The sequence below is a fragment of the Pseudophryne corroboree genome, unplaced genomic scaffold (genome assembly GCF_028390025.1).
Source record: "Pseudophryne corroboree isolate aPseCor3 unplaced genomic scaffold, aPseCor3.hap2 scaffold_706, whole genome shotgun sequence".
Classification (NCBI taxonomy): domain Eukaryota; kingdom Metazoa; phylum Chordata; class Amphibia; order Anura; family Myobatrachidae; genus Pseudophryne; species Pseudophryne corroboree.
The window spans coordinates 234,341-259,721 of NW_026970289.1; the positions used below are offsets into that span (position 1 = coordinate 234,341).

At 58.3% G+C, this 25,381-nt stretch overlaps 1 protein-coding gene across 1 annotated transcript in view; it reads right to left on the bottom strand.

The window, feature by feature from the left end:
- Positions 1–25,381, bottom strand: part of HSF2BP (heat shock transcription factor 2 binding protein) — a gene marked incomplete at its 3' end in the record, with an annotated part of 311,991 nt that overhangs the window by 231,671 nt on the left and 54,939 nt on the right. Inside the window, exons 3-4 of the mRNA XM_063954638.1 lie at positions 22,961–23,110; positions 2,052–2,187 (exon numbers count right to left, since the gene is read on the bottom strand). Of these exons, the coding sequence (XP_063810708.1) occupies positions 2,052–2,187; positions 22,961–23,110 (286 nt within the window). The remainder of the gene's footprint in view (positions 1–2,051; positions 2,188–22,960; positions 23,111–25,381) is intronic.

Here is a 25,381-nt window from a genome sequence, read left to right on the forward strand (position 1 = left end):
ATACGGTGCAGTATTCCAGATTCCTTGTGCTGCCTCCTAGGCGATGGATTTGCTGATGTAGCTGGACAAGCATCACGTCCATAAATTCTTTGTAGCTGCGCATTTTTCATCCGGGAGCAGTCCCAAGACCGTGACAATCTCAGCAGATTCCATCTTTATTGTTTTGGAAGATTTCCGTTTTTTTTCTATAGAGGGAACTGAGGGCTGGAGTGGTGGACTTGGTAGGTCGGCAGCCGGAGTACCCCCGGATGTCAGGGGATTGCAGATTTAGCCGGTAGCGTTCTCTCCGGCCAGGTGAGCAGCCGCGAGGAGAGCCCGGGTGCGTGTCACAGGTCATGGCAAGGCCTCTGCATTATAGGCACTTACTGCGGCTGTGAGGGGACAGCATTTAGGACATAAGGCCACCTATATGCTTACAGCGCTCACACAGATAAGGAGACAGGCGCACTATGATCACACATTTATTGGAAGATGGTGTAAAAACAAGACTCATAGGTAACATAGCACAATCCCCAAAGGGCTGATAACTCACAATTAACATGTTTACACCAGTCTCCCCAAACTCATCGGAGGCAGGTACCCCCAGTACAACACGGTTCCTACCAGGATCTCAGGCAAACAGTTCCAGCAAACTCTTCAGAGTCCCAGCCGCACAGCTACCAACATGGCGGAGTCCCAGCACCATATCCCATCATCTGCAGCTTGCAGGGATATGCCAGGAGACACCCAAGCAACCCCCCCCTCACACACACACACACACACACACACACACACCGCTCTTGGCACATTCCAGCACTCAAAATATGAAAAAACTGACACCCCCTTCCCCAGCACCCGATTCCTTCTAAACCCACATGAAGTCATGACTAGGGGTGTGTTCATTTGACAAGGCCAGCAAAAACAGGAAATCTCAGAGGAGCATGCTGTAAGTATTGAAAAAATGGGTGCGGGGTGTGCAGTGGGGCCCCCCCTGGAACCAGGGGCCCGTGTGCCCTAAACACACTGCACCCATTATAGATATGCCACTGGTTATATGTGTCTGATACAACATTTACCTACATCACATACATGGCAACACTCTTATCACAGATATTACTGAAAACCACACAGCACCAGGTTTCCTGAGTCACCCCACCTGTATAAATCATGAGCAACCTTCCCACAGCCAGGCCCCTGTGTCACCGGCCCTCCCACCAGTGTGCAGTGCAGGAAGACGGGGGTGGAGATAAGATGGGAGAGGGCTGTAAGTGGCCCACAAAGGGACTACATGAAGTTCTGTTGACCCCTGACCCCCTCACGGTGTACTTAAGGCTGGTTACATTGTCTTTGTTGACATTGCAAGAAAACGTAATAAAATAGTTCTCCCTCGATGTACCCATAAAGCCAAAGACTGTACCCCGTCTCTACTACATGTTATATACACCATCCTGTATACTGCTATCACCCCCTCCCCGGGCGGAGCACCCTGCTGCACTGTGCAGTCCCGGAATGGGGGTGGGCGGAGCGGATGAGAGGGGGAGGGCTGAAGGAGTGGGGCAGATTAGAATTTCTCTGTTACACTGACAGTCCCTGGACAGAAGAAAAGTTTTCCCCCTGGGGTGTGTCAATAAAAAGGAGGGGTCGCTGCACTACTGCTTCCAGCATGCCCTTACACTATCAATGCAGTTAGCACAGTGTTTTGTAATCTCACAAATATATCAGAAACATGACAGCGGGTCCACACCTGGCAATCAGGGTATTATGCTGGCGGAGCTGAGTACCTGGTGTATTATAATGTATGGGAGTGACGCACTGGGGAGGGGTTCTATCGTCAGGAAGTGGTTATTATAGAGTGACCATATTATCCCTTTTACCTAGGACGCTCATGGATTACACAGGTTCTGGGGCTGCTGACTTCAAGCCTACATTTCAGCTGGTTTTAATCAGCCCGAGAACCTGTGTAATTCATGAGTGTCCCAGGTAAAAGGGATAATATGGTCACTATAGTTATTATCCCACGTTTCGTCACACAGAGCGTCCTATGATGTTCCTCAGAATGTCCCTTTACTCACTAGTTACAGTTCCGGCTAGACCCAGAACAAAGCGACTCTCCTCCGCGTCCTCTTCTGGCGGCTGCTGCCCGGACAGAGACTCCACAAAGCTGCTGACTGTATGAGAGGCCAAGCTGAAGAATTCCTCCGCCTTATCCTGGGAAATAAAGGAAGAAATGCAGTAATTGTGCAGACCCGGGGCCTCAGCAGGTCCGCTCTCCCTCCGGGATCACTACAGAGATCACTACAGACCGTGATCCCCCTCCTCACTACAGACCGTGATCCCCCTCCTCACTACAGACCGTGACCCTCCCTCATCACTACAGACCGTGACCCCCCTCATCACTACAGACCGTGATCCCCCTCCTCACTACAGGCCGGGACCACCCCTCCTCACTACAGACCGTGATCCCCCTCCTCACTACAGAACGTGATCCCCCTCCTCACTACAGACCGTGACCCTCCCTCATCACTACAGACCGTGACCCTCCCTCATCACTACAGACCGTGACCCTCCCTCCTCACTACAGACCGGGACCCTCCCTCATTACTACAGACCGTGACCCTCCCTCATCACTACAGACCGTGACCCTCCACCTCACTACAGACCGTGACCCTCCCTCATCACTACAGAACGTGACCCACCCTCCTCACTACAGACCGTGACCCTCCCTCATCACTACAGACCGTGACCCTCCCTCATCACTACAGACCGTGACCCTCCCTCCTCACTACAGACCGTGACCCTCCCTCATCACTACAGACCGTGACCCTCCCTCATCACTACAGACCATGACCCTCCCTCCTCACTACAGACCGGGACCCTCCCTCATCACTACAGACCGTGACCCTCCCTCATCACTACAGACCGTGACCCTCCTCCTCACTACAGACCGTGACCCCCCCTCATCACTACAGAACGTGACCCACCCTCCTCACTACAGAACGTGATCCCCCTCCTCACTACAGACCGTGACCCTCCTCATCACTACAGACCGTGACCCTCCCTCCTCACTACAGACCGTGACCCTCCCTCATCACTACAGACCGTGACCCTCCCTCCTCATTACAGACCGTGACCCTCCCTCATCACTACAGACCGTGACCCTCCCTCCTCACTACAGACCGTGACCCTCCCTCATCACTACAGACCGTGACCACCCCTCCTCACTACAGACCGTGACCCTCCCTCATCACTACAGACCGTGACCCTCCCTCCTCACTACAGACCGTGACCCTCCCTCATTACTACAGACCGTGACCCCCCTCCTCACTACAGACCGTGACCACCCCTCCTCACTACAGACCGTGACCCTCCCCTCCTCACTACAGACCGTGACCCACCCTCCTCACTACAGACCGTGACCCTCCCTCCTCACTACAGACCGTGACCCTCCTTCCTCACTACAGACCGTGACCCTCCCTCCTCACTACAGACCGTGACCCTCCCTCCTTACTACAGACCGTGACCCTCCCTCCTTACTACAGACCGTGACCCCCCTCCTCACTACAGACCGTGACCCTCCCTCATCACTACAGACCGTGACCCCCCTCATCACTACAGACCGTGATCCCCCTCCTCACTACAGGCCGGGACCACCCCTCCTCACTACAGACCGTGATCCCCCTCCTCACTACAGAACGTGATCCCCCTCCTCACTACAGACCGTGACCCTCCCTCATCACTACAGACCGTGACCCTCCCTCATCACTACAGACCGTGACCCTCCCTCCTCACTACAGACCGGGACCCTCCCTCATTACTACAGACCGTGACCCTCCCTCATCACTACAGACCGTGACCCTCCACCTCACTACAGACCGTGACCCTCCCTCATCACTACAGAACGTGACCCACCCTCCTCACTACAGACCGTGACCCTCCCTCATCACTACAGACCGTGACCCTCCCTCATCACTACAGACCGTGACCCTCCCTCCTCACTACAGACCGTGACCCTCCCTCATCACTACAGACCGTGATCCTCCCTCATCACTACAGACCATGACCCTCCCTCCTCACTACAGACCGGGACCCTCCCTCATCACTACAGACCGTGACCCTCCCTCATCACTACAGACCGTGACCCTCCACCTCACTACAGACCGTGACCCCCCTCATCACTACAGAACGTGACCCACCCTCCTCACTACAGAACGTGATCCCCCTCCTCACTACAGACCGTGACCCTCCTCATCACTACAGACCGTGACCCTCCCTCCTCACTACAGACCGTGACCCTCCCTCATCACTACAGACCGTGACCCTCCCTCCTCATTACAGACCGTGACCCTCCCTCATCACTACAGACCGTGACCCTCCCTCCTCACTACAGACCGTGACCCTCCCTCATCACTACAGACCGTGACCACCCCTCCTCACTACAGACCGTGACCCTCCCTCATCACTACAGACCGTGACCCTCCCTCCTCACTACAGACCGTGACCCTCCCTCATTACTACAGACCGTGACCCCCCTCCTCACTACAGACCGTGACAACCCCTCCTCACTACAGACCGTGACCCTCCCCTCCTCACTACAGACCGTGACCCACCCTCCTCACTACAGACCGTGACCCTCCCTCCTCACTACAGACCGTGACCCTCCTTCCTCACTACAGACCGTGACCCTCCCTCCTCACTACAGACCGTGACCCTCCCTCCTTACTACAGACCGTGACCCTCCCTCCTTACTACAGACCGTGACCCCCCTCATCACTACAGACCGTGACCCTCCTCATCACTACAGACCGGGACCACCCCTCCTCACTACAGACCGTGACCCTCCCTCCTTACTACAGACCGTGACCCTCCCTCCTTACTACAGACCGTGACCCCCCTCATCACTACAGACCGTGACCCTCCCTCCTCACTACAGACCGTGACCCTCCCTCATCACTACAGACCGTGACCCTCCCTTATCACTACAGACCGTGACCCCCCCTCATCACTACAGACCATGACCCTCCCTCCACACTACAGGCCGTGACCCTCCCTTATCACTACAGACCGTGACCCCCCCTCATCACTACAGACCATGACCCTCCCTCCACACTACAGACCGTGACCCTCCTCATCACTACAGACCGGGACCACCCCTCCTCACTACAGACCGTGACCCTCCCTCCTTACTACAGACCGTGAACCTCCCTCCTTACTACAGACCGTGACCCTCCCTCCTTACTACAGACCGTGACCCCCCTCATCACTACAGAACGTGACCCTCCCTCATCACTACAGACCGTGACCCTCCCTCCTCACTACAGAACGTGATCCCCCCTCCTCACTACAGACAGTGACCCCCCTCATCACTACAGACCGTGACCCTCCCTCCTCACTACAGACCGTGACCCTCCCTCATCACTACAGACCGTGACCCTCCCTTATCACTACAGACCGTGACCCCCCCTCATCACTACAGACCATGACCCTCCCTCCACACTACAGGCCGTGACCCTCCCTTATCACTACAGACCGTGACCCCCCCTCATCACTACAGACCATGACCCTCCCTCCACACTACAGACCGTGACCCTCCCTTATCACTACAGACCGTGACCCCCCCTCATCACTACAGACCATGACCCTCCCTCCACACTACAGACCGTGACCCTCCCTCCTCACTACAGAGCGTGACCCCCCCTCATCACTACAGACCGTGACCCTCCCTCCTCACTACAGAACGTGATCCCTCTCATCACTACAGACCGTGACCCTCCCTCATCACTACAGACCGTGACCCTCCCTCCTCACTACAGAACGTGATCCCCCTCCTCACTACAGACCGTGACCCCCCTCATCACTACAGACCGGGACCACCCCTCCTCACTACAGACCGCGACCCTCCCTCATCACTACAGACCGTGACCCTCCCTCATCACTACAGACCGTGACACCCCCCTCATCAAAACAGACCATGACCCTCCCTCCACACTACAGGCCGTGACCCTCCCTCATCACTACAGACCGTGACCCTCCCTCCTCACTACAGAACGTGATCCCCCTCATAACTACAGACCGGGACCACCCCTCCTCACTACAGACCGTGACCCTCCCTCCTCACTACAGACCGTGACCCTCCCTCCTCACTACAGACCGTGATCCCCCTCATCACTACAGACCGTGACCCTCCCTCATCACTACAGACCGTGACCCTCCCTCCTCACTACAGAACGTGATCCCCATCCTCACTACAGACCGTGACCCCCCTCATAACTACAGACCGTGACCCTCCCTCCTCACTACAGACCGTGACCCTCCCTCATCACTACAGACCGTGACCCTCCCTTATCACTACAGACCGTGACCCCCCCTCATCACTACAGACCATGACCCTCCCTCCACACTACAGGCCGTGACCCTCCCTTATCACTACAGACCGTGACCCCCCCTCATCACTACAGACCATGACCCTCCCTCCACACTACAGACCGTGACCCTCCCTTATCACTACAGACCGTGACCCCCCCTCATCACTACAGACCATGACCCTCCCTCCACACTACAGACCGTGACTCTCCCTTATCACTACAGAGCGTGACCCCCCCTCATCACTACAGACCGTGACCCTCCCTCCTCACTACAGAACGTGATCCCTCTCATCACTACAGACCGTGACCCTCCCTCATCACTACAGACCGTGACCATCCCTCCTCACTACAGAACGTGATCCCCCTCCTCACTACAGACCGTGACCCCCCTCATCACTACAGACCGGGACCACCCCTCCTCACTACAGACCGCGACCCTCCCTCATCACTACAGACCGTGACCCTCCCTCATCACTACAGACCGTGACACCCCCCTCATCAAAACAGACCATGACCCTCCCTCCACACTACAGGCCGTGACCCTCCCTCATCACTACAGACCGTGACCCTCCCTCCTCACTACAGAACATGATCCCCCTCATAACTACAGACCGGGACCACCCCTCCTCACTACAGACCGTGACCCTCCCTCCTCACTACAGACCGTGATCCCCCTCATCACTACAGACCGTGACCCTCCCTCATCACTACAGACCGTGACCCTCCCTCCTCACTACAGAACGTGATCCCCCTCCTCACTACAGACCGTGACCCCCCTCATAACTACAGACCGGGACCACCCCTCCTCACTACAGACCGTGACCCCCCCTCATCACTACAGACCGTGACCCCCCCTCATAACTACAGAACGTGATCCCCCTCCTCACTACAGACCGTGACCCCCCTCATCACTACAGACCGGGACCACCCCTCCTCACTACAGACCGTGACCCTCCCTCCTCACTACAGACCGTGACCCTCCCTCATCACTACATACCGTGACCCTCCCTCCTCACTACAGAACGTGATCCCCCTCCTCACTACAGACCGTGACCCCCCTCATCACTACAGACCGGGACCACCCCTCCTCACTACAGACCGTGACCCTCCCTCATCACTACAGACCGTGACCCTCCCTCATCACTACAGACCGTGACCCTCCCTCATCACTGCAGACCGTGACCCACCCTCCACACTACAGACCGTGACCCTCACTCCTCACTACAGACCGTGACCCTCCCCTCCTCACTACAGACCGTGACCCTCCCCTCCTCACTACAGACCGTGACCCCCCCTCATCACTACAGACCGTGACCCCCCCTCATCACTACAGACCGTGACCCCCCCTCATCACTACAGACCGTGACCCCCCCTCATCACTACAGACCGTGACCCCCCCCTCCTCACTACAGACCGTGACCCTCCCCTCATCACTACAGACCGTGACCCTCCCCTCCTCACTACAGACCGTGACCCCCCCTCATCACTGCAGACCGTGACCCTCCCTCCTCACTACAGACCATGACCCCTGACCCTCCCTCCTCACTACAGACTGTGACCCTCCCTCCTCACTACAGACCGTGACCCTCCTCACTACAGACCGTGACCCTCCTCACTACAGACCGTGACCCACCCTCCTCACTACAGACCGTGACCCCTGACCCTCCCTCCTCACTACAGACCGTGACCCTCCCTCCTCACTACAGACCGTGACCCTCCTCACTACAGACCGTGACCCCCCCTTATCACTACAGACCGTGACCCCTGACCCTCCCTCCTCACTACAGACCGTGACCCTCCCTCCTCACTACAGACCGTAACCCTCCTCACTACAGACCGTGACCCTCCTCACTACAAACCGTGACCCTCCCTCCTCACTACAGACCGTGACCCCTGACCCTCCCTCCTCACTACAGACCGTGACCCTCCCTCCTCACTACAGACCGTGACCCTCCTCACTACAGACCGTGACCCCCCCTCATCAATACATACCGTGACCCCTGACCCTCCCTCCTCACTACAGACCGTGACCCTCCCTCCTCACTACAGACCGTAACCCTCCTCACTACAGACCGTGACCCTCCTCACCACAGACCGTGACCCTCCCCTCCTCACTACAGACCGTGACCCTCCCCTCCTCACTACAGACCGTGACCCTCCCCTCCTCACTACAGGCCGTGACCCTCCCCTCCTCACTACAGACCGTGACCCTACCTCCTCACTACAGACCGTGACCCTCCCTCCTCACTACAGACAGTGACCGACCCTCCTCACTACAGACCGTCACCCTCCCTCATCACTACAGACCGTGACCCTCCCTCCTCACTACAGACCGTGACCGACCCTCCTCACTACAGACAGTGACCCTCCCTCCTCACTACAGACCGTGACCCTCCCTCATCACTACAGACCGTGACCCTCCTCACTACAGACCGTGACCCTCCCCTCCTCACTAGACCGTGACCCTCCCCTCCTCACTACAGACCGTGACCCTCCCCTCCTCACTACAGACCGTGACCCTCCCCTCCTCACTACAGACCGTGACCCTCCCTCCTCACTACAGACCGTGACCCTCCCTCCTCACTACAGACCGTGACCGACCCTCCTCACTACAGACCGTGACCCTCCCTCATCACTACAGACCGTGACCCTCCCTCCTCACTACAGACCGTGACCCCCCCTCCTCACTACAGACCGTGACCCTCCCTCATCACTACAGACCGTGACCCTCCCTCCTCACTACAGACCGTGACCCTCCCTCATCACTACAGACCGTGACCCTCCCTCATCACTGCAGACCGTGACCCTCCCTCCACACTACAGACCGTGACCCTCCCTCCACACTACAGACCGTGACCCTCCCTCCTCAATACAGACCGTGACCCCCCCTCCTCACTACAGACCGTGACCCTCCCCTCCTCACTACAGACCGTGACCCCCCCTCATCACTACAGACCGTGACCCCCCCTCATCACTACAGACCGTGACCCTCCCCTCCTCACTACAGACCGTGACCCCCCCTCATCATTACAGACCGTGACCCTCCCCTCCTCACTACAGACCGTGACCCCCTTCATCACTACAGACCGTGACCCTCCCCTCCTCACTACAGACCGTGACCCCTGACCCTCCCTCCTCACTACAGACTGTGACCCTCCCTCCTCTCTACAGACCGTGACCCTCCTCACTACAGACCGTGACCCTCCTCACTACAGACTGTGACCCTCCCTCCTCACTACAGACCGTGACCCTCCTCACTACAGACCGTGACCCCCCCTCATCACTACAGACCGTGACCCCTGACACTCCCTCCTCACTACAAACCGTGACCCTCCCTCCTCACTACAGACCGTGACCCTCCTCACTACAGACTGTGACCCTCCCCTCCTCACTACAGACCGTGACCCTCCCCTCCTCACCACAGACCATGACGCTCCCCTCCTCACTACAGACCGTGACCCTCCTCACTACAGACCGTGACCCTCCCCTCCTCACTACAGACCGTGACCCCCCCTCCTCACTACAGACCGTGACCCTCCCCTCCTCACTACAGGCCGTGACCCTCCCTCCTCACTACAGACAGTGACCCTCCCTCATCACTACAGACCGTGACCCTCCCCTCCTCACTACAGACCGTGACCCTCCCCTCCTCACTACAGACCGTGACCCTCCCCTCCTCACTACAGACCGTGACCCTCCCTCCTCACTACAGACCGTGACCCTCCCTCCTCACTACAGACCGTGACCCTCCCCTCCTCACTACAGACAGTGACCCTCCCCTCCTCACTACAGACCGTGACCCTCCCTCCTCACTACAGACCGTGACCCTCCCTCCTCACTACAGACCGTGACCCTCCCTCCTCACTACAGACCGTGACCCTCCCTCCTCACTACAGACCGCGACCCTCCCTCCTCACTACAGACCGCGACCCTCCCTCCTCACTACAGACCGCGACCCTCCCTCCTCACTACAGACCGCGACCCTCCCTCCTCACTACAGACCGCGACCCTCCCTCCTCACTACAGACCGCGACCCTCCCTCCTCATTACAGACCGCGACCCTCCCTCCTCACTACAGACCGTGACCCTCCCTCCTCATTACAGACCATGACCCCCCCTCACCACTACAGACCGTGACCCTCCCTCCTCATTACAGACCATGACCCTCCTCACTACAGACCGTGACCCTCCCTCCTCATTACAGACCATGACCCTCCCTCCTCACTACAGACCGTGACCCCCCCTCATCACTACAAACCGTGACCCTCCCCTCCTCACTACAGACCGTGACCCCCGCTCATCACTACAGACCGTGACCCTCCCCTCCTCACTACAGACCGTGACCCCCCCTCATCACTACAGACCGTGACCCTCCCCTCCTCACTACAGACCGTGACCCCCTTCATCACTACAGACCGTGACCCTCCCTCCTCACTACAGACTGTGACCCCTGACCCTCCCTCCTCACTACAGACCGTGACCCCCCCTCATCACTACAGACCGTGACCCTCCCCTCCTCACTACAGACCGCGACCCTCCCTCCTCACTACAGACCGCGACCCTCCCTCCTCACTACAGACCGCGACCCTCCCTCCTCACTACAGACCGCGACCCTCCCTCCTCACTACAGACCGCGACCCTCCCTCCTCCTTACAGACCGCGACCCTCCCTCCTCACTACAGACCGTGACCCTCCCTCCTCATTACAGACCATGACCCCCCCTCACCACTACAGACCGTGACCCTCCCTCCTCATTACAGACCATGACCCTCCTCACTACAGACCGTGACCCTCCCTCCTCATTACAGACCATGACCCTCCCTCCTCACTACAGACCGTGACCCCCCCTCATCACTACAAACCGTGACCCTCCCCTCCTCACTACAGACCGTGACCCCCGCTCATCACTACAGACCGTGACCCTCCCCTCCTCACTACAGACCGTGACCCCCCCTCATCACTACAGACCGTGACCCTCCCCTCCTCACTACAGACCGTGACCCCCTTCATCACTACAGACCGTGACCCTCCCTCCTCACTACAGACCGTGACCCCTGACCCTCCCTCCTCACTACAGACGGTGACCCCCCCTCATCACTACAGACCGTGACCCTCCCCTCCTCACTACAGACCGTGACCCCCCCTCATCACTACAGCCCGTGACCCTCCCTCCTCACTACAGACCGTGACCCCTGACCCTCCCTCCTCACTACAGACCGTGACCCTCCTCACTACAGACCGTGACCCTCCTCACTACAGACCGTGACCCTCCCTCCTCACTACAGACCGTGACCCCTGACCCTCCCTCCTCACTACAGACCATGACCCTTCCTCCTCACTACAGACCGTGACCCTCCTCACTACAGACCGTGACCCCCCCCCTCATCACTACATACCGTGACCCCTGACCCTCCCTCCTCACTACAGACCGTAACCCTCCTCACTACAGACCGTGACCCTCCCCTCCTCACTACAGACCGTGACCCTCCCCTCCTCACTACAGACCGTGACCCTCCCTCCTCACTACAGACCGTGACCCTCCCCTCCTCACTACAGACCGTGACCCTCCCCTCCTCACTACAGGCCGTGACCCTCCCCTCCTCACTACAGACCGTGACCCTACCTCCTCACTACAGACCGTAACCCTCCCTCCTCACTACAGACCGTGACCGACCCTCCTCACTACAGACCGTCACCCTCCCTCATCACTACAGACCGTGACCCTCCCTCCTCACTACAGACCGTGACCGACCCTCCTCACTACAGACCGTCACCCTCCCTCATCACTACAGACCGTGACCCTCCCTCCTCACTACAGACCGTAACCCTCCTCACTACAGACCGTGAACCTCCTCACCACAGACCGTGACCCCCCTCATCACTACAGACCGTGACCCTCCCTCCTCACTACAGACCGTGACCCCTGACCCTCCCTCCTCACTACAGACTGTGACCCTCCCTCCTCACTACAGACCGTGACCCTCCTCACTACAGACCGTGACCCTCCTCACTACAGACCGTGACCCTCCCTCCTCACTACAGACCGTGACCCCTGACCCTCCCTCCTCACTACAGACCGTGACCCTCCCTCCTCACTACAGACCGTGACCGACCCTCCTCACTACAGACCGTGACCCTCCCTCATCACTACAGACCGTGACCCTCCCTCCTCACTACAGACCGTGACCCTCCCTCATCACTACAGACCGTGACCCTCCCTCCTCACTACAGACCGTGACCCCCCCTCATCAATACATACCGTGACCCCTGACCCTCCCTCCTCACTACAGACCGTGACCCTCCCTCCTCACTACAGACCGTAACCCTCCTCACTACAGACCGTGACCCTCCTCACCACAGACCGTGACCCTCCCCTCCTCACTACAGACCGTGACCCTCCCCTCCTCACTACAGACCGTGACCCTCCCCTCCTCACTACAGGCCGTGACCCTCCCCTCCTCACTACAGGCCGTGACCCTCCCCTCCTCACTACAGACCGTGACCCTACCTCCTCACTACAGACCGTGACCCTCCCTCCTCACTACAGACCGTGACCGACCCTCCTCACTACAGACCGTCACCCTCCCTCATCACTACAGACCGTGACCCTCCCTCCTCACTACAGACCGTGACCGACCCTCCTCACTACAGACCGTGACCCTCCCTCCTCACTACAGACCGTGACCCTCCCTCATCACTACAGACCGTGACCCTCCTCACTACAGACCGTGACCCTCCCCTCCTCACTAGACCGTGACCCTCCCCTCCTCACTACAGACCGTGACCCTCCCCTCCTCACTACAGACCGTGACCCTCCCCTCCTCACTACAGACCGTGACCCTCCCTCCTCACTACAGACCGTGACCCTCCCTCCTCACTACAGACCGTGACCGACCCTCCTCACTACAGACCGTGACCCTCCCTCATCACTACAGACCGTGACCCTCCCTCCTCACTACAGACCGTGACCCTCCCTCATCACTACAGACCGTGACTCTCCCTCATCACTGCAGACCGTGACCCTCCCTCCACACTACAGACCGTGACCCTCCCTCCTCAATACAGACCGTGACCCCCCCTCCTCACTACAGACCGTGACCCTCCCCTCCTCACTACAGACCGTGACCCCCCTCATCACTACAGACCGTGACCCCCCCTCATCACTACAGACCGTGACCCTCCCCTCCTCACTACAGACCGTGACCCCCCCTCATCATTACAGACCGTGACCCTCCCCTCCTCACTACAGACCGTGACCCCCTTCATCACTACAGACCGTGACCCTCCCCTCCTCACTACAGACCGTGACCCCTGACCCTCCCTCCTCACTACAGACTGTGACCCTCCCTCCTCTCTACAGACCGTGACCCTCCTCACTACAGACCGTGACCCTCCTCACTACAGACTGTGACCCTCCCTCCTCACTACAGACCGTGACCCTCCTCACTACAGACCGTGACCCCCCCTCATCACTACAGACCGTGACCCCTGACCCTCCCTCCTCACTACAAACCGTGACCCTCCCTCCTCACTACAGACCGTGACCCTCCTCACTACAGACTGTGACCCTCCCCTCCTCACTACAGACCGTGACCATCCCCTCCTCACCACAGACCATGACGCTCCCCTCCTCACTACAGACCGTGACCCTCCTCACTACAGACCGTGACCCTCCCCTCCTCACTACAGACCGTGACCCCCCCTCCTCACTACAGACCGTGACCCTCCCCTCCTCACTACAGGCCGTGACCCTCCCTCCTCACTACAGACCGTGACCCTCCCTCATCACTACAGACCGTGACCCTCCCCTCCTCACTACAGACCGTGACCCTCCCCTCCTCACTACAGACCGTGACCCTCCCCTCCTCACTACAGACCGTGACCCTCCCTCCTCACTACAGACCGTGACCCTCCCCTCCTCACTACAGACCGTGACCCTCCCCTCCTCACTACAGACAGTGACCCTCCCCTCCTCACTACAGACAGTGACACTCCCCTCCTCACTACAGACCGTGACCCTCCCTCCTCACTACAGACCGTGACCCTCCCTCCTCACTACAGACCGTGACCCTCCCTCCTCACTACAGACCGCGACCCTCCCTCCTCACTACAGACCGCGACCCTCCCTCCTCACTACAGACCGCGACCCTCCCTCCTCACTACACACCGCGACCCTCCCTCCTCACTACAGACCGCGACCCTCCCTCCTCACTACAGACCGCGACCCTCCCTCCTCACTACAGACCGTGACCCTCCCTCCTCATTACAGACCATGACCCCCCCTCATCACTACAGACCGTGACCCTCCCTCCTCATTACAGACCATGACCCTCCTCACTACAGACCGTGACCCTCCCTCCTCATTACAGACCATGACCCTCCCTCCTCACTACAGACCGTGACCCCCCCTCATCACTACAAACCGTGACCCTCCCCGCCTCACTACAGACCGTGACCCCCGCTCATCACTACAGACCGTGACCCTCCCCTCCTCACTACAGACCGTGACCCCCCCTCATCACTACAGACCGTGACCCTCCCCTCCTCACTACAGACCGTGAGCCCCTTCATCACTACAGACCGTGACCCTCCCTCCTCACTACAGACCGTGACCCCTGACCCTCCCTCCTCACTACAGACGGTGACCCCCCCTCATCACTACAGTCCGTGACCCTCCCCTCCTCACTACAGACCGTGACCCCTGACCCTCCCTCCTCACTACAGACCGTGACCCTCCTCACTACAGACCGTGACCCCTGACCCTCCCTCCTCACTACAGACGGTGACCCCCCCTCATCACTACAGACCGTGACCCTCCCTTCTCACTACAGACCGTGACCCCTGACCCTCCCTCCTCACTACAGACCGTGACCCTCCTCACTACAGACCGTGACCCTCCTCACTACAGACCGTGACCCTCCCTCCTCACTACAGACCGTGACCCCCCCTCCTCACTACAGACCGTGACCCTCCCTCCTCACTACAGACCGTGACCCTCCTCACTACAGACCGTGACCCCCCCCCTCATCACTACATACCGTGACCCCTGACCCTCCCTCCACACTACAGACCGTGACCCTCCCTCCTCACTACAGACCGTAACCCTCCTCACTACAGACCGTGAACCTCCTCACCACAGACCGTGACCCTCCCCTCCTCACTACAGACCGTGACCCTCCCCTCCTCACTACAGACCGTGACCCTCCCCTCCTCACTACAGACCGTGACCCTACCTCCTCACTACAGACCGTAACCCTCCCTCCTCACTACAGACCGTGACCGACCCTCCTCACTACAGACCGTCACCCTCCCTCATCACTACAGACCGTGACCCTCCCTCCTCATTACAGACCGTGACCGACCCTCCTCACTACAGACCGTCACCCTCCCTCATCACTACAGACCGTGACCCTCCCTCCTCACTACAGACCGTGACCCTCCCTCATCACTACAGACCGTGACCCTCCTCACTACAGACCGTGACCCTCCCCTCCTCACTACAGACCGTGACCCTCCCCTCCTCACTACAGACCGGGACCCTCCCCTCCTCACTACAGACCGTGACCCTCCCCTCCTCACTACAGACCGTGACCCTCCCTCCTCACTACAGACCGTGACCCTCCCTCCTCACTACAGACCGTGACCCTCCCTCCTCACTACAGACCGTGACCGACCCTCCTCACTACAGACCGTGACCCTCCCTCCTCACTACAGACCGTGACCCCCCCTCATCACTACAGACCATGACCCTCCCTCATCACTACAGACCGTGACCCTCCCTCCTCACTACAGACCGTGACCCTCCCTAATCACTACAGACCGTGACCCTCCCTCATCACTGCAGACCGTGACCCTCCCTCCACACTACAGACCGTGACCCTCCCTCCACACTACAGACCGTGACCCTCCCTCCTCACTACAGACCGTGACCCCCTCCATACTACAGACCGTGACCCTCCCTCCTCACTACAGACCGTGACCCCCCCTCATCACTACAGACCGTGACCCTCCCCTCCTCACTACAGACCGTGACCCCCCCTCATCACTACAGACCGTGACCCCCCCTCATCACTACAGACCGTGACCCTCCCCTCCTCACTACAGACCGTGACCCCCCCTCATCACTACAGACCGTGACCCTCCCCTCCTCACTACAGACCGTGACCCCCTTCATCACTACAGACCGTGACCCTCCCCTCCTCACTACAGACCGTGACCCCTGACCCTCCCTCCTCACTACAGACTGTGACCCTCCCTCCTCACTACAGACCGTGACCCTCCTCACTACAGACCGTGACCCTCCTCACTACAGACTGTGACCCTCCCTCCTCACTACAGACCGTGACCCTCCTCACTACAGACCGTGACCCTCCCTCGTCACTACAGACCGTGACCGACCCTCCTCACTACAGACCGTGACCGACCCTCCTCACTACAGACCGTGACCGACCCTCCTCACTACAGACCGTGACCCTCCCCTCCTCACTACAGACCGTGACCCCCCCTCCTCACTACAGACCGTGACCCTCCCCTCCTCACTACAGACCGTGACCCTCCCCTCCTCACTATAGACCGTGACCCTCCCCTCCTTACTACAGACCGTGACCCTCCCCTCCTCACTACAGACCGTGACCCTCCCTCCTCACTACAGACCGTGACCCTCCCTCCTCACTACAGACCGTGACCGACCCTCCTCACTACAGAACGTGACCCTCCCTCCTCACTACAGACCGTGACCCTCCCTCCTCACTACAGACCGTGACCCTCCCCTCCTCACTACAGACCGTGACCCTCCCCTCCTCACTACAGACCGTGACCCCAACTCCTCACTACAGACCGTGACCCTCCCCTCCTCACTACAGACCGTGACCCTCCCCTCCTCACTATAGACCGTGACCCTCCCCTCCTCACTACAGACCGTGACCCTCCCCTCCTCACTACAGACAGTGACCCTCCCCTCCTCACTACAGACCGTGACCCTCCCCTCCTCACTACAGACCGTGACCCTCCCCTCCTCACTACAGACAGTGACCCTCCCCTCCTCACTACAGACCGTGACCCTCCCTCCTCACTACAGACCGTGACCCTCCCTCCTCACTACAGACCGTGACCCTCCCTCTTCATTACAGACCGTGACCCCCCCTCATCACTACAGACCGTGACCCTCCCTTCTCATTACAGACCATGACCCTCCTCACTACAGACCGTGACCCTACCTCCTCATTACAGACCATGACCCTCCCTCCTCATTACAGACCGTGACCCTCCCCTCCTCACTACAGACTGTGACCCTCCCTCATCACTAGAGACCGCGACCCTCCCTCCTCACTACAGACCGTGACCCTCCCCTCCTCACTACAGACCGTGACCCTCCCTCCTCACTACAGACCGCGAACCTCCCTCCTCACTACAGACCACGACCCTCCCTCCTCACTACAGACCACGACCCTCCCTCCTCACTACAGACCATGACCCTCCCTCCTCACTACAGACCGTGACCCTCCCTCCTCACTACAGACCGTGACCCTCCCTCCTCATTACAGACCATGACCCCCCCTCATCACTACAGACCGTGACCCTCCCTCATCACTACAGACCGTGACCCTCCCTCCTCATTACAGACCGTGACCCTCCCTCCTCACTACAGACCGTGACCCTCCCTCCTCACTACAGACCGTGACCCTCCCTCCTCACTACAGACCGTGACCCTCCCTCCTCACTACAGACCGCGACCCTCCCTCCTCACTACAGACCGCGACCCTCCCTCCTCACTACAGACCGTGACCCTCCCTCCTCACTACAGACCGTGACCCTCCCTCCTCACTACAGACCGTGACCCTCCCTCCTCACTACACACCGTGACCCTCCCTCCTCATTACAGACCATGACCCCCCCTCATCACTACAGACCGTGACCCTCCCTCCTCATTACAGACCATGACCCTCCTCACTACAGACCGTGACCCTCCCTCCTCATTACAGACCATGACCCTCCCTCCTCATTACAGACCGTGACCCTCCCCTCCTCACTACAGACTGTGACCCTCCCTCATCACTAGAGACCGTGACCCTCCCCTCCTCACTACAGACCGCGACCCTCCCTCCTCACTACAGACCACGACCCTCCCTCCTCACTACAGACCGTGACCCTCCCTCCTCACTACAGACCGCGACCCTCCCTCCTCACTACAGACCGCGACCCTCCCTCCTCACTACAGACCGTGACCATCCCTCCTCACTACAGACCGTGACCCTCCCTCCTCATTACAGACCATGACCCCCCCTCATCACTACAGACCGTGACCCTCCCTCCTCATTACAGACCTTGACCCTCCTCACTACAGACCGTGACCCTCCCTCATTACAGACCATGAACCTCCCTCCTCATTACAGACCGTGACCCTCCCCTCCTCACTACAGACCGTGACCCTCCCCTCCTCACTACATACCGTGACCCTCCCCTCCTCACTACAGACCGTGACCCTCCCTCCTCCCTACAGACCGTGACCCTCCCTCCTCACTACAGACCGTGACCCTCCCTCGTCACTACAGACCGTGACCGACCCTCCTCACTACAGACCGTGACCGACCCTCCTCACTACAGACCGTGACCGACCCTCCTCACTACAGACCGTGACCCTCCCCTCCTCACTACAGACCGTGACCCTCCCCTCGTCACTACAGACCGTGACCCCCCCTCCTCACTACAGACCGTGACCCTCCCCTCCTCACTACAGACCGTGACCCTCCCCTCCTCACTATAGACCGTGACCCTCCCCTCCTCACTACAGACCGTGACCCTCCCCTCCTCACTACAGACCGTGACCCTCCCCTCCTCACTACAGACCGTGACCCTCCCCTCCTCACTACATACCGTGACCCTCCCTCCTCACTACAGACCGTGACCCTCCCTCCACACTACAGACCGCGACCCTCCCTCCTCACTACAGACCGCGACCCTCCCTCCTCACTACAGACCGCGACCCTCCCTCCTCACTACAGACCGTGACCCTCCCTCCTCACTACAGACCGTGACCCTCCCTCCTCACTACAGACCGTGACCCTCCCTCCTCACTACAGACCGTGACCGACCCTCCTCACTACAGACCGTGACCCTCCCTCCTCACTACAGACCGTGACCCTCCCTCCTCACTACAGACCGTGACCCTCCCCTCCTCACTACAGACCGTGACCCTCCCCTCCTCACTACAGACCGTGACCCCCCCCTCCTCACTACAGACCGTGACCCTCCCCTCCTCACTACAGACCGTGACCCTCCCCTCCTCACTATAGACCGTGACCCTCCCCTCCTCACTACAGACCGTGACCCTCCCCTCCTCACTACAGACAGTGACCCTCCCCTCCTCACTACAGACCGTGACCCTCCCCTCCTCACTACAGAATGTGACCCTCCCCTCCTCACTACAGACAGTGACCCTCCCCTCCTCACTACAGACCGTGACCCTCCCTCCTCACTACAGACCGTGACCCTCCCTCCTCACTACAGACCGTGACCCTCCCTCATTACAGACCGTGACCCCCCCTCATCACTACAGACCGTGACCCTCCCTTCTCATTACAGACCATGACCCTCCTCACTACAGACCGTGACCCTCCCTCCTCATTACAGACCATGACCCTCCCTCCTCATTACAGACCGTGACCCTCCCCTCCTCACTACAGACTGTGACCCTCCCTCATCACTAGAGACCGCGACCCTCCCTCCTCACTACAGACCGTGACCCTCCCCTCCTCATTACAGACCGTGACCCTCCCTCCTCACTACAGACCGCGACCCTCCCTCCTCACTACAGACCACGACCCTCCCTCCTCACTACAGACCACGACCCTCCCTCCTCACTACAGACCGTGATCCTCCCTCCTCACTACAGACCATGACCCTCCCTCCTCACTACAGACCGTGACCCTCCCTCCTCATTACAGACCATGACCCCCCCTCATCACTACAGACCGTGACCCTCCCTCATCACTACAGACCGTGACCCTCCCTCCTCATTACAGACCGTGACCCTCCCTCCTCACTACAGACCGTGACCCTCCCTCCTCACTACAGACCGTGACCCTCCCTCCTCACTACAGACCGTGACCCTCCCTCCTCACTACAGACCGCGACCCTCCCTCCTCACTACAGACCGCGACCCTCCCTCCTCACTACAGACCGTGACCCTCCCTCCTCACTACAGACCGTGACCCTCCCTCCTCACTACAGACCGTGACCGTCCCTCCTCACTACACACCGTGACCCTCCCTCCTCATTACAGACAATGACCCCCCCTCATCACTACAGACCGTGACCCTCCCTCCTCATTACAGACCATGACCCTCCTCACTACAGACCGTGACCCTCCCTCCTCATTACAGACCGTGACCCTCCCTCCTCATTACAGACCGTGACCCTCCCCTCCTCACTACAGACTGTGACCCTCCCTCATCACTAGAGACCGTGACCCTCCCCTCCTCACTACAGACCGCGACCCTCCCTCCTCACTACAGACCACGACCCTCCCTCCTCACTACAGACCGTGACCCTCCCTCCTCACTACAGACCGCGACCCTCCCTCCTCACTACAGACCGTGACCCTCCCTCCTCACTACAGACCGTGACCCTCCCTCCTCACTACAGACCGTGACCCTCCCTCCTCATTACAGACCATGACCCCCCCTCATCACTACAGACCGTGACCCTCCTCACTACAGACCGCGACCCTCCCTCCTCATTACAGACCGTGACCCTCCCTCCTCATTACAGACCGTGACCCTCCCTCCTCATTACAGACCGTGACCCTCCCTCCTCATTACAGACCGTGACTCTCCCTCCTCATTACAGACCGTGACCCTCCCTCCTCACTACAGACCGCGACCCTCCCTCCTCACTACAGACCGCGACCCTCCCTCCTCACTACAGACCGCGACCCTCCCTCCTCACTACAGACCGCGACCCTCCCTCCTCACTACAGACCGCGACCCTCCCTCCTCACTACAGACCGCGACCCTCCCTCCTCACTACAGACCGCGACCCTCCCTCCTCACTACAGACCGCGACCCTCCCTCCTCACTACAGACCGTGACCCTCCCTCCTCACTACAGACCGTGACCCTCCCTCCTCACTAAAGACCGTGACCCTCCCTCCTCACTAAAGACCGTGACCCCCCCTCATCACTTCAGACCGTGACCCTCCTCACTACAGACCGCGACCCTCCCTCCTCATTACAGACCGTGACCCTCCCTCCTCATTACAGACCGTGACCCTCCCTCCTCATTACAGACCGTGACCCTCCCTCCTCATTACAGACCGTGACCCTCCCTCCTCACTACAGACCGCGACCCTCCCTCCTCACTACAGACCGTGACCCTCCCTCCTCATTACAGACCGTGACCCTCCCTCCTCACTACAGACCGTGACCCTCCTCACTACAGACCGCGACCCTTCCTCCTCATTACAGACCGTGACACTCCCTCCTCACTACAGACCGTGACCCTCCTCACTACAGACCGCGACCCTCCCTCCTCATTACAGACCGTGACCCTCCCTCCTCACTACAGACCGTGACCCTCCCTCCTCACTACAGACCGTGACCCCTCTCCTCACTAGAGACCGTGACCCCCCCTCCTCACTACAGACCGTGACCCTCCCCTCCTCACTAGAGACCGTGACCCCCCCTCATCACTACAGACCGTGACCCTCCCTCCTCACTACAGACCGTGACCCTCCCTCCTCACTACAGACCGTGACCCTCCCCTCCTCACTACAGACCGTGACCCTCATCACTACAGACTGCGACCCTCCCTCCTCATTACAGACCGTGACCCTCCCTCCTCACTACAGACCGTGACCCTCCTCACTACAGACCGCGACCCTCCTCACTACAGACCGCGACCCTCCCTCCTCATTACAGACCGTGACCCTCCCTCCTCACTACAGACCGTGACCCTCCTCACTACAGACCGCGACCCTCCCTCCTCATTACAGACCGTGACCTTCCCTCCTCACTACAGACTGCGACCCTCCCTCCTCACTACAGACCGCGACCCTCCCTCCTCATTACAGACCGTGACCCTCCCTCCTCACTACAGACCGCGACCCTCCCTCCTCACTACAGACCGTGACCACCCCTCCTCACTACAGACCGTGACCCTCCCTCCTCATTACAGACCGTGACCCTCCCTCCTCACTACAGACCGCGACCCTCCTCACTACAGACCGCGACCCTCCCTCCTCATTACAGACCGTGACCCTCCCTCCTCACTACAGACCGTGACCCTCCTCACTACAGACCGCGACCCTCCCTCCTCATTACAGACCGTGACCTTCCCTCCTCACTACAGACTGCGACCCTCCCTCCTCACTACAGACCGCGACCCTCCCTCCTCACTACAGACCGTGACCACCCCTCCTCACTACAGACCGTCACCCCCCTCCTCACTACAGACCATGACCCTCCCTCATCACTACAGACCATGACCCCCCTTCATCACTACAGACCGTGACCACCCCTCCTCACTACAGACCGTGACCACCCCTCCTCACTACAGACCGTCACCCCCCCTCCTCACTACAGACCGTCACCCGCCCTCCTCACTACAGACTGCAATACTCACCATTGTCAGAATACTCCTCACCGTCTCATCTCTGTTAGAGACTCCCCAGAGCAATGTGCAGAGTGCAGATCCCAGACGAGTGCAGTACTCGGACTGCTGGAGAGAGTGTTCTCGGAGGTCATTCAGCTGAACAGCGAGAGACAGGTTCTCCTGCAAATACGGGCAGATATTCTGTATATAAAATAATTACCTCTGGGGACATGTAGTAAGTCTTGGAGACTGATACAGTAGCGAGAGAGATAAAGTCCCAGCCAATTAGCTCCTGACTGCCATGTCTCAGGCCGTGATTAAAAAATGACAGTTAAGGTGCGTACACTAGGATGATATCGGCACAATGTGTCGGCACAATATCGTCCAGTGTGTATGCACTATATCACTGATGATGCGCGCTCCCGCAGGTCCTTCAGGTCCAACGGACATCATCCCCCGACCGTCGCTCATCACTGCCAGCATCTGCAAGTGTGTATGCACCACCGGGTCCCGTCACTGACAACATTGCATCATTAGCGAGTCGTCCTAGTGAGTACCCACCTCTGGCTGGTACTTTATCTCTCTCCAATTTATCTCTCTCCAAGTTTTAGTACATCTGCCCCAGAAACACAACAGCACTTGTATCAGACATTGTTCCAATGTAATGTATCTACCCCCAACTGCAGCCAACACTACTCTATACATTACACTAACTGCTCCACAACAGAGCATGCTGCACTCAGCATCACTCCAACTGCAGCCAACACTGCTCTATACATTACACTAACTGCTCCACAACATAGCATGCTGCACTTAGCATCACTCCAACTGCAGCCAACACTGCTCTATACATTACACTAACTGCTCCACAACATAGCATGCTGCACTCAGCATCACTCCAACTGCAGCCAACACTACTCTATACATTACACTAACTGCTCCACAACATAGCATGCTGCACTCAGCATCACTCCAACTGCAGCCAACACTGCTCTATACATTACACTAACTGCTCCACAGCATAGCATGCTGCACTCAGCATCACTCCAACTGCAGCCAACACTGCTCTATACATTACACTAACTGCTCCACAACATAGCATGCTGCACTCAGCATCACTCCAACTGCAGCCAACACTACTCTATACATTACACTAACTGCTCCACAACATAGCATGCTGCACTCAGCATCACTCCAACTGCAGCCAACACTGCTCTATACATTACACTAACTGCTCCACAACATAGCACGCTGCACTCAGCATCGCTCCAACTGCAGCCAACACTGCTCTATACATTACACTAACTGCTCCACAGCATAGCATGCTGCACTCAGCATCACTCCAACTGCAGCCAACACTACTCTATACATTACACTAACTGCTCCACAACATAGCATGCTGCACTCAGTATCACTCCAACTGCAGCCAACACTGTTCTATACATTACACTAACCAGTGGCGGAACAAGCAAGCGGTGGGCCCAGGTGCAACAAAATGCTTTGCCCCCCCCCCCCCCCCCATCCCATCCAAGTCCACCCCATGGGCAGTGCGCGCCGTAGGCGCGCGCAAAAATACATAGTGGCGTGGCTTCGTGGGGAAGGGGTGTGTCCACAAAATAATACCAATTCATAAAACGGTGCACAGTAGTCTCCATTCTTCAAATTACGCCGCACAGTAGCACCACTACACCAGGTAGAGACCCTTTTACTCCTTACAGCGAACAGATTCCCCTTTTTACACATAACGGCAGACAGTGTGCACTTTTTACACATAACGGCAGACAGCGTGCCCTCGTTACACATAGCGGCAGACAGCATACACTTTTTACACAATGGCAGACAGCGTGCCCTCGTTACACATAGCGGCAGACAGCGTGCCCTCGTTACACATAGCGGCAGACAGTGTGCACTTTTTACACATTACGGCAGACAGCGTCCCCATTTTACACATTACGGCAGACAGCGTCCCCATTTTACACATTACGGCAGACACCATACACTTTTACACATAACGGCAGATAGCGTGCCCTTTTTACACATTACGGCAGGCAGATTCTACCTTTTTACACATAGCGGCAGGCAGATTCCCCATTTTTATACATAGCGGCAGGCAGATTCCCCATTTTTATACATAGCGGCAGGCAGATTCCCCATTTTTACACATTGCGGCAGGCAGATTCCCCATTTTTACATTGCGGCAGGCAGATTCCCCATTTTTACACATTGCGGCAGGCAGATTCCCCATTTTTACATTGCGGCAGGCAGATTCCCCATTTTTTACATTGCGGCAGGCAGATTCCCCATTTTTATACATAGCGGCAGGCAGTCCCCCCTTTTTACACATTGCGGCAGGCAGTCCCAACAAATAAAAAAAGAAAGAGACAGAAAGAAAGAAAGAAAGAAAGAAAGAAAGAAAGAAAGAAAGAAAGAAAGAAAGAAAGAAAGAAAGAA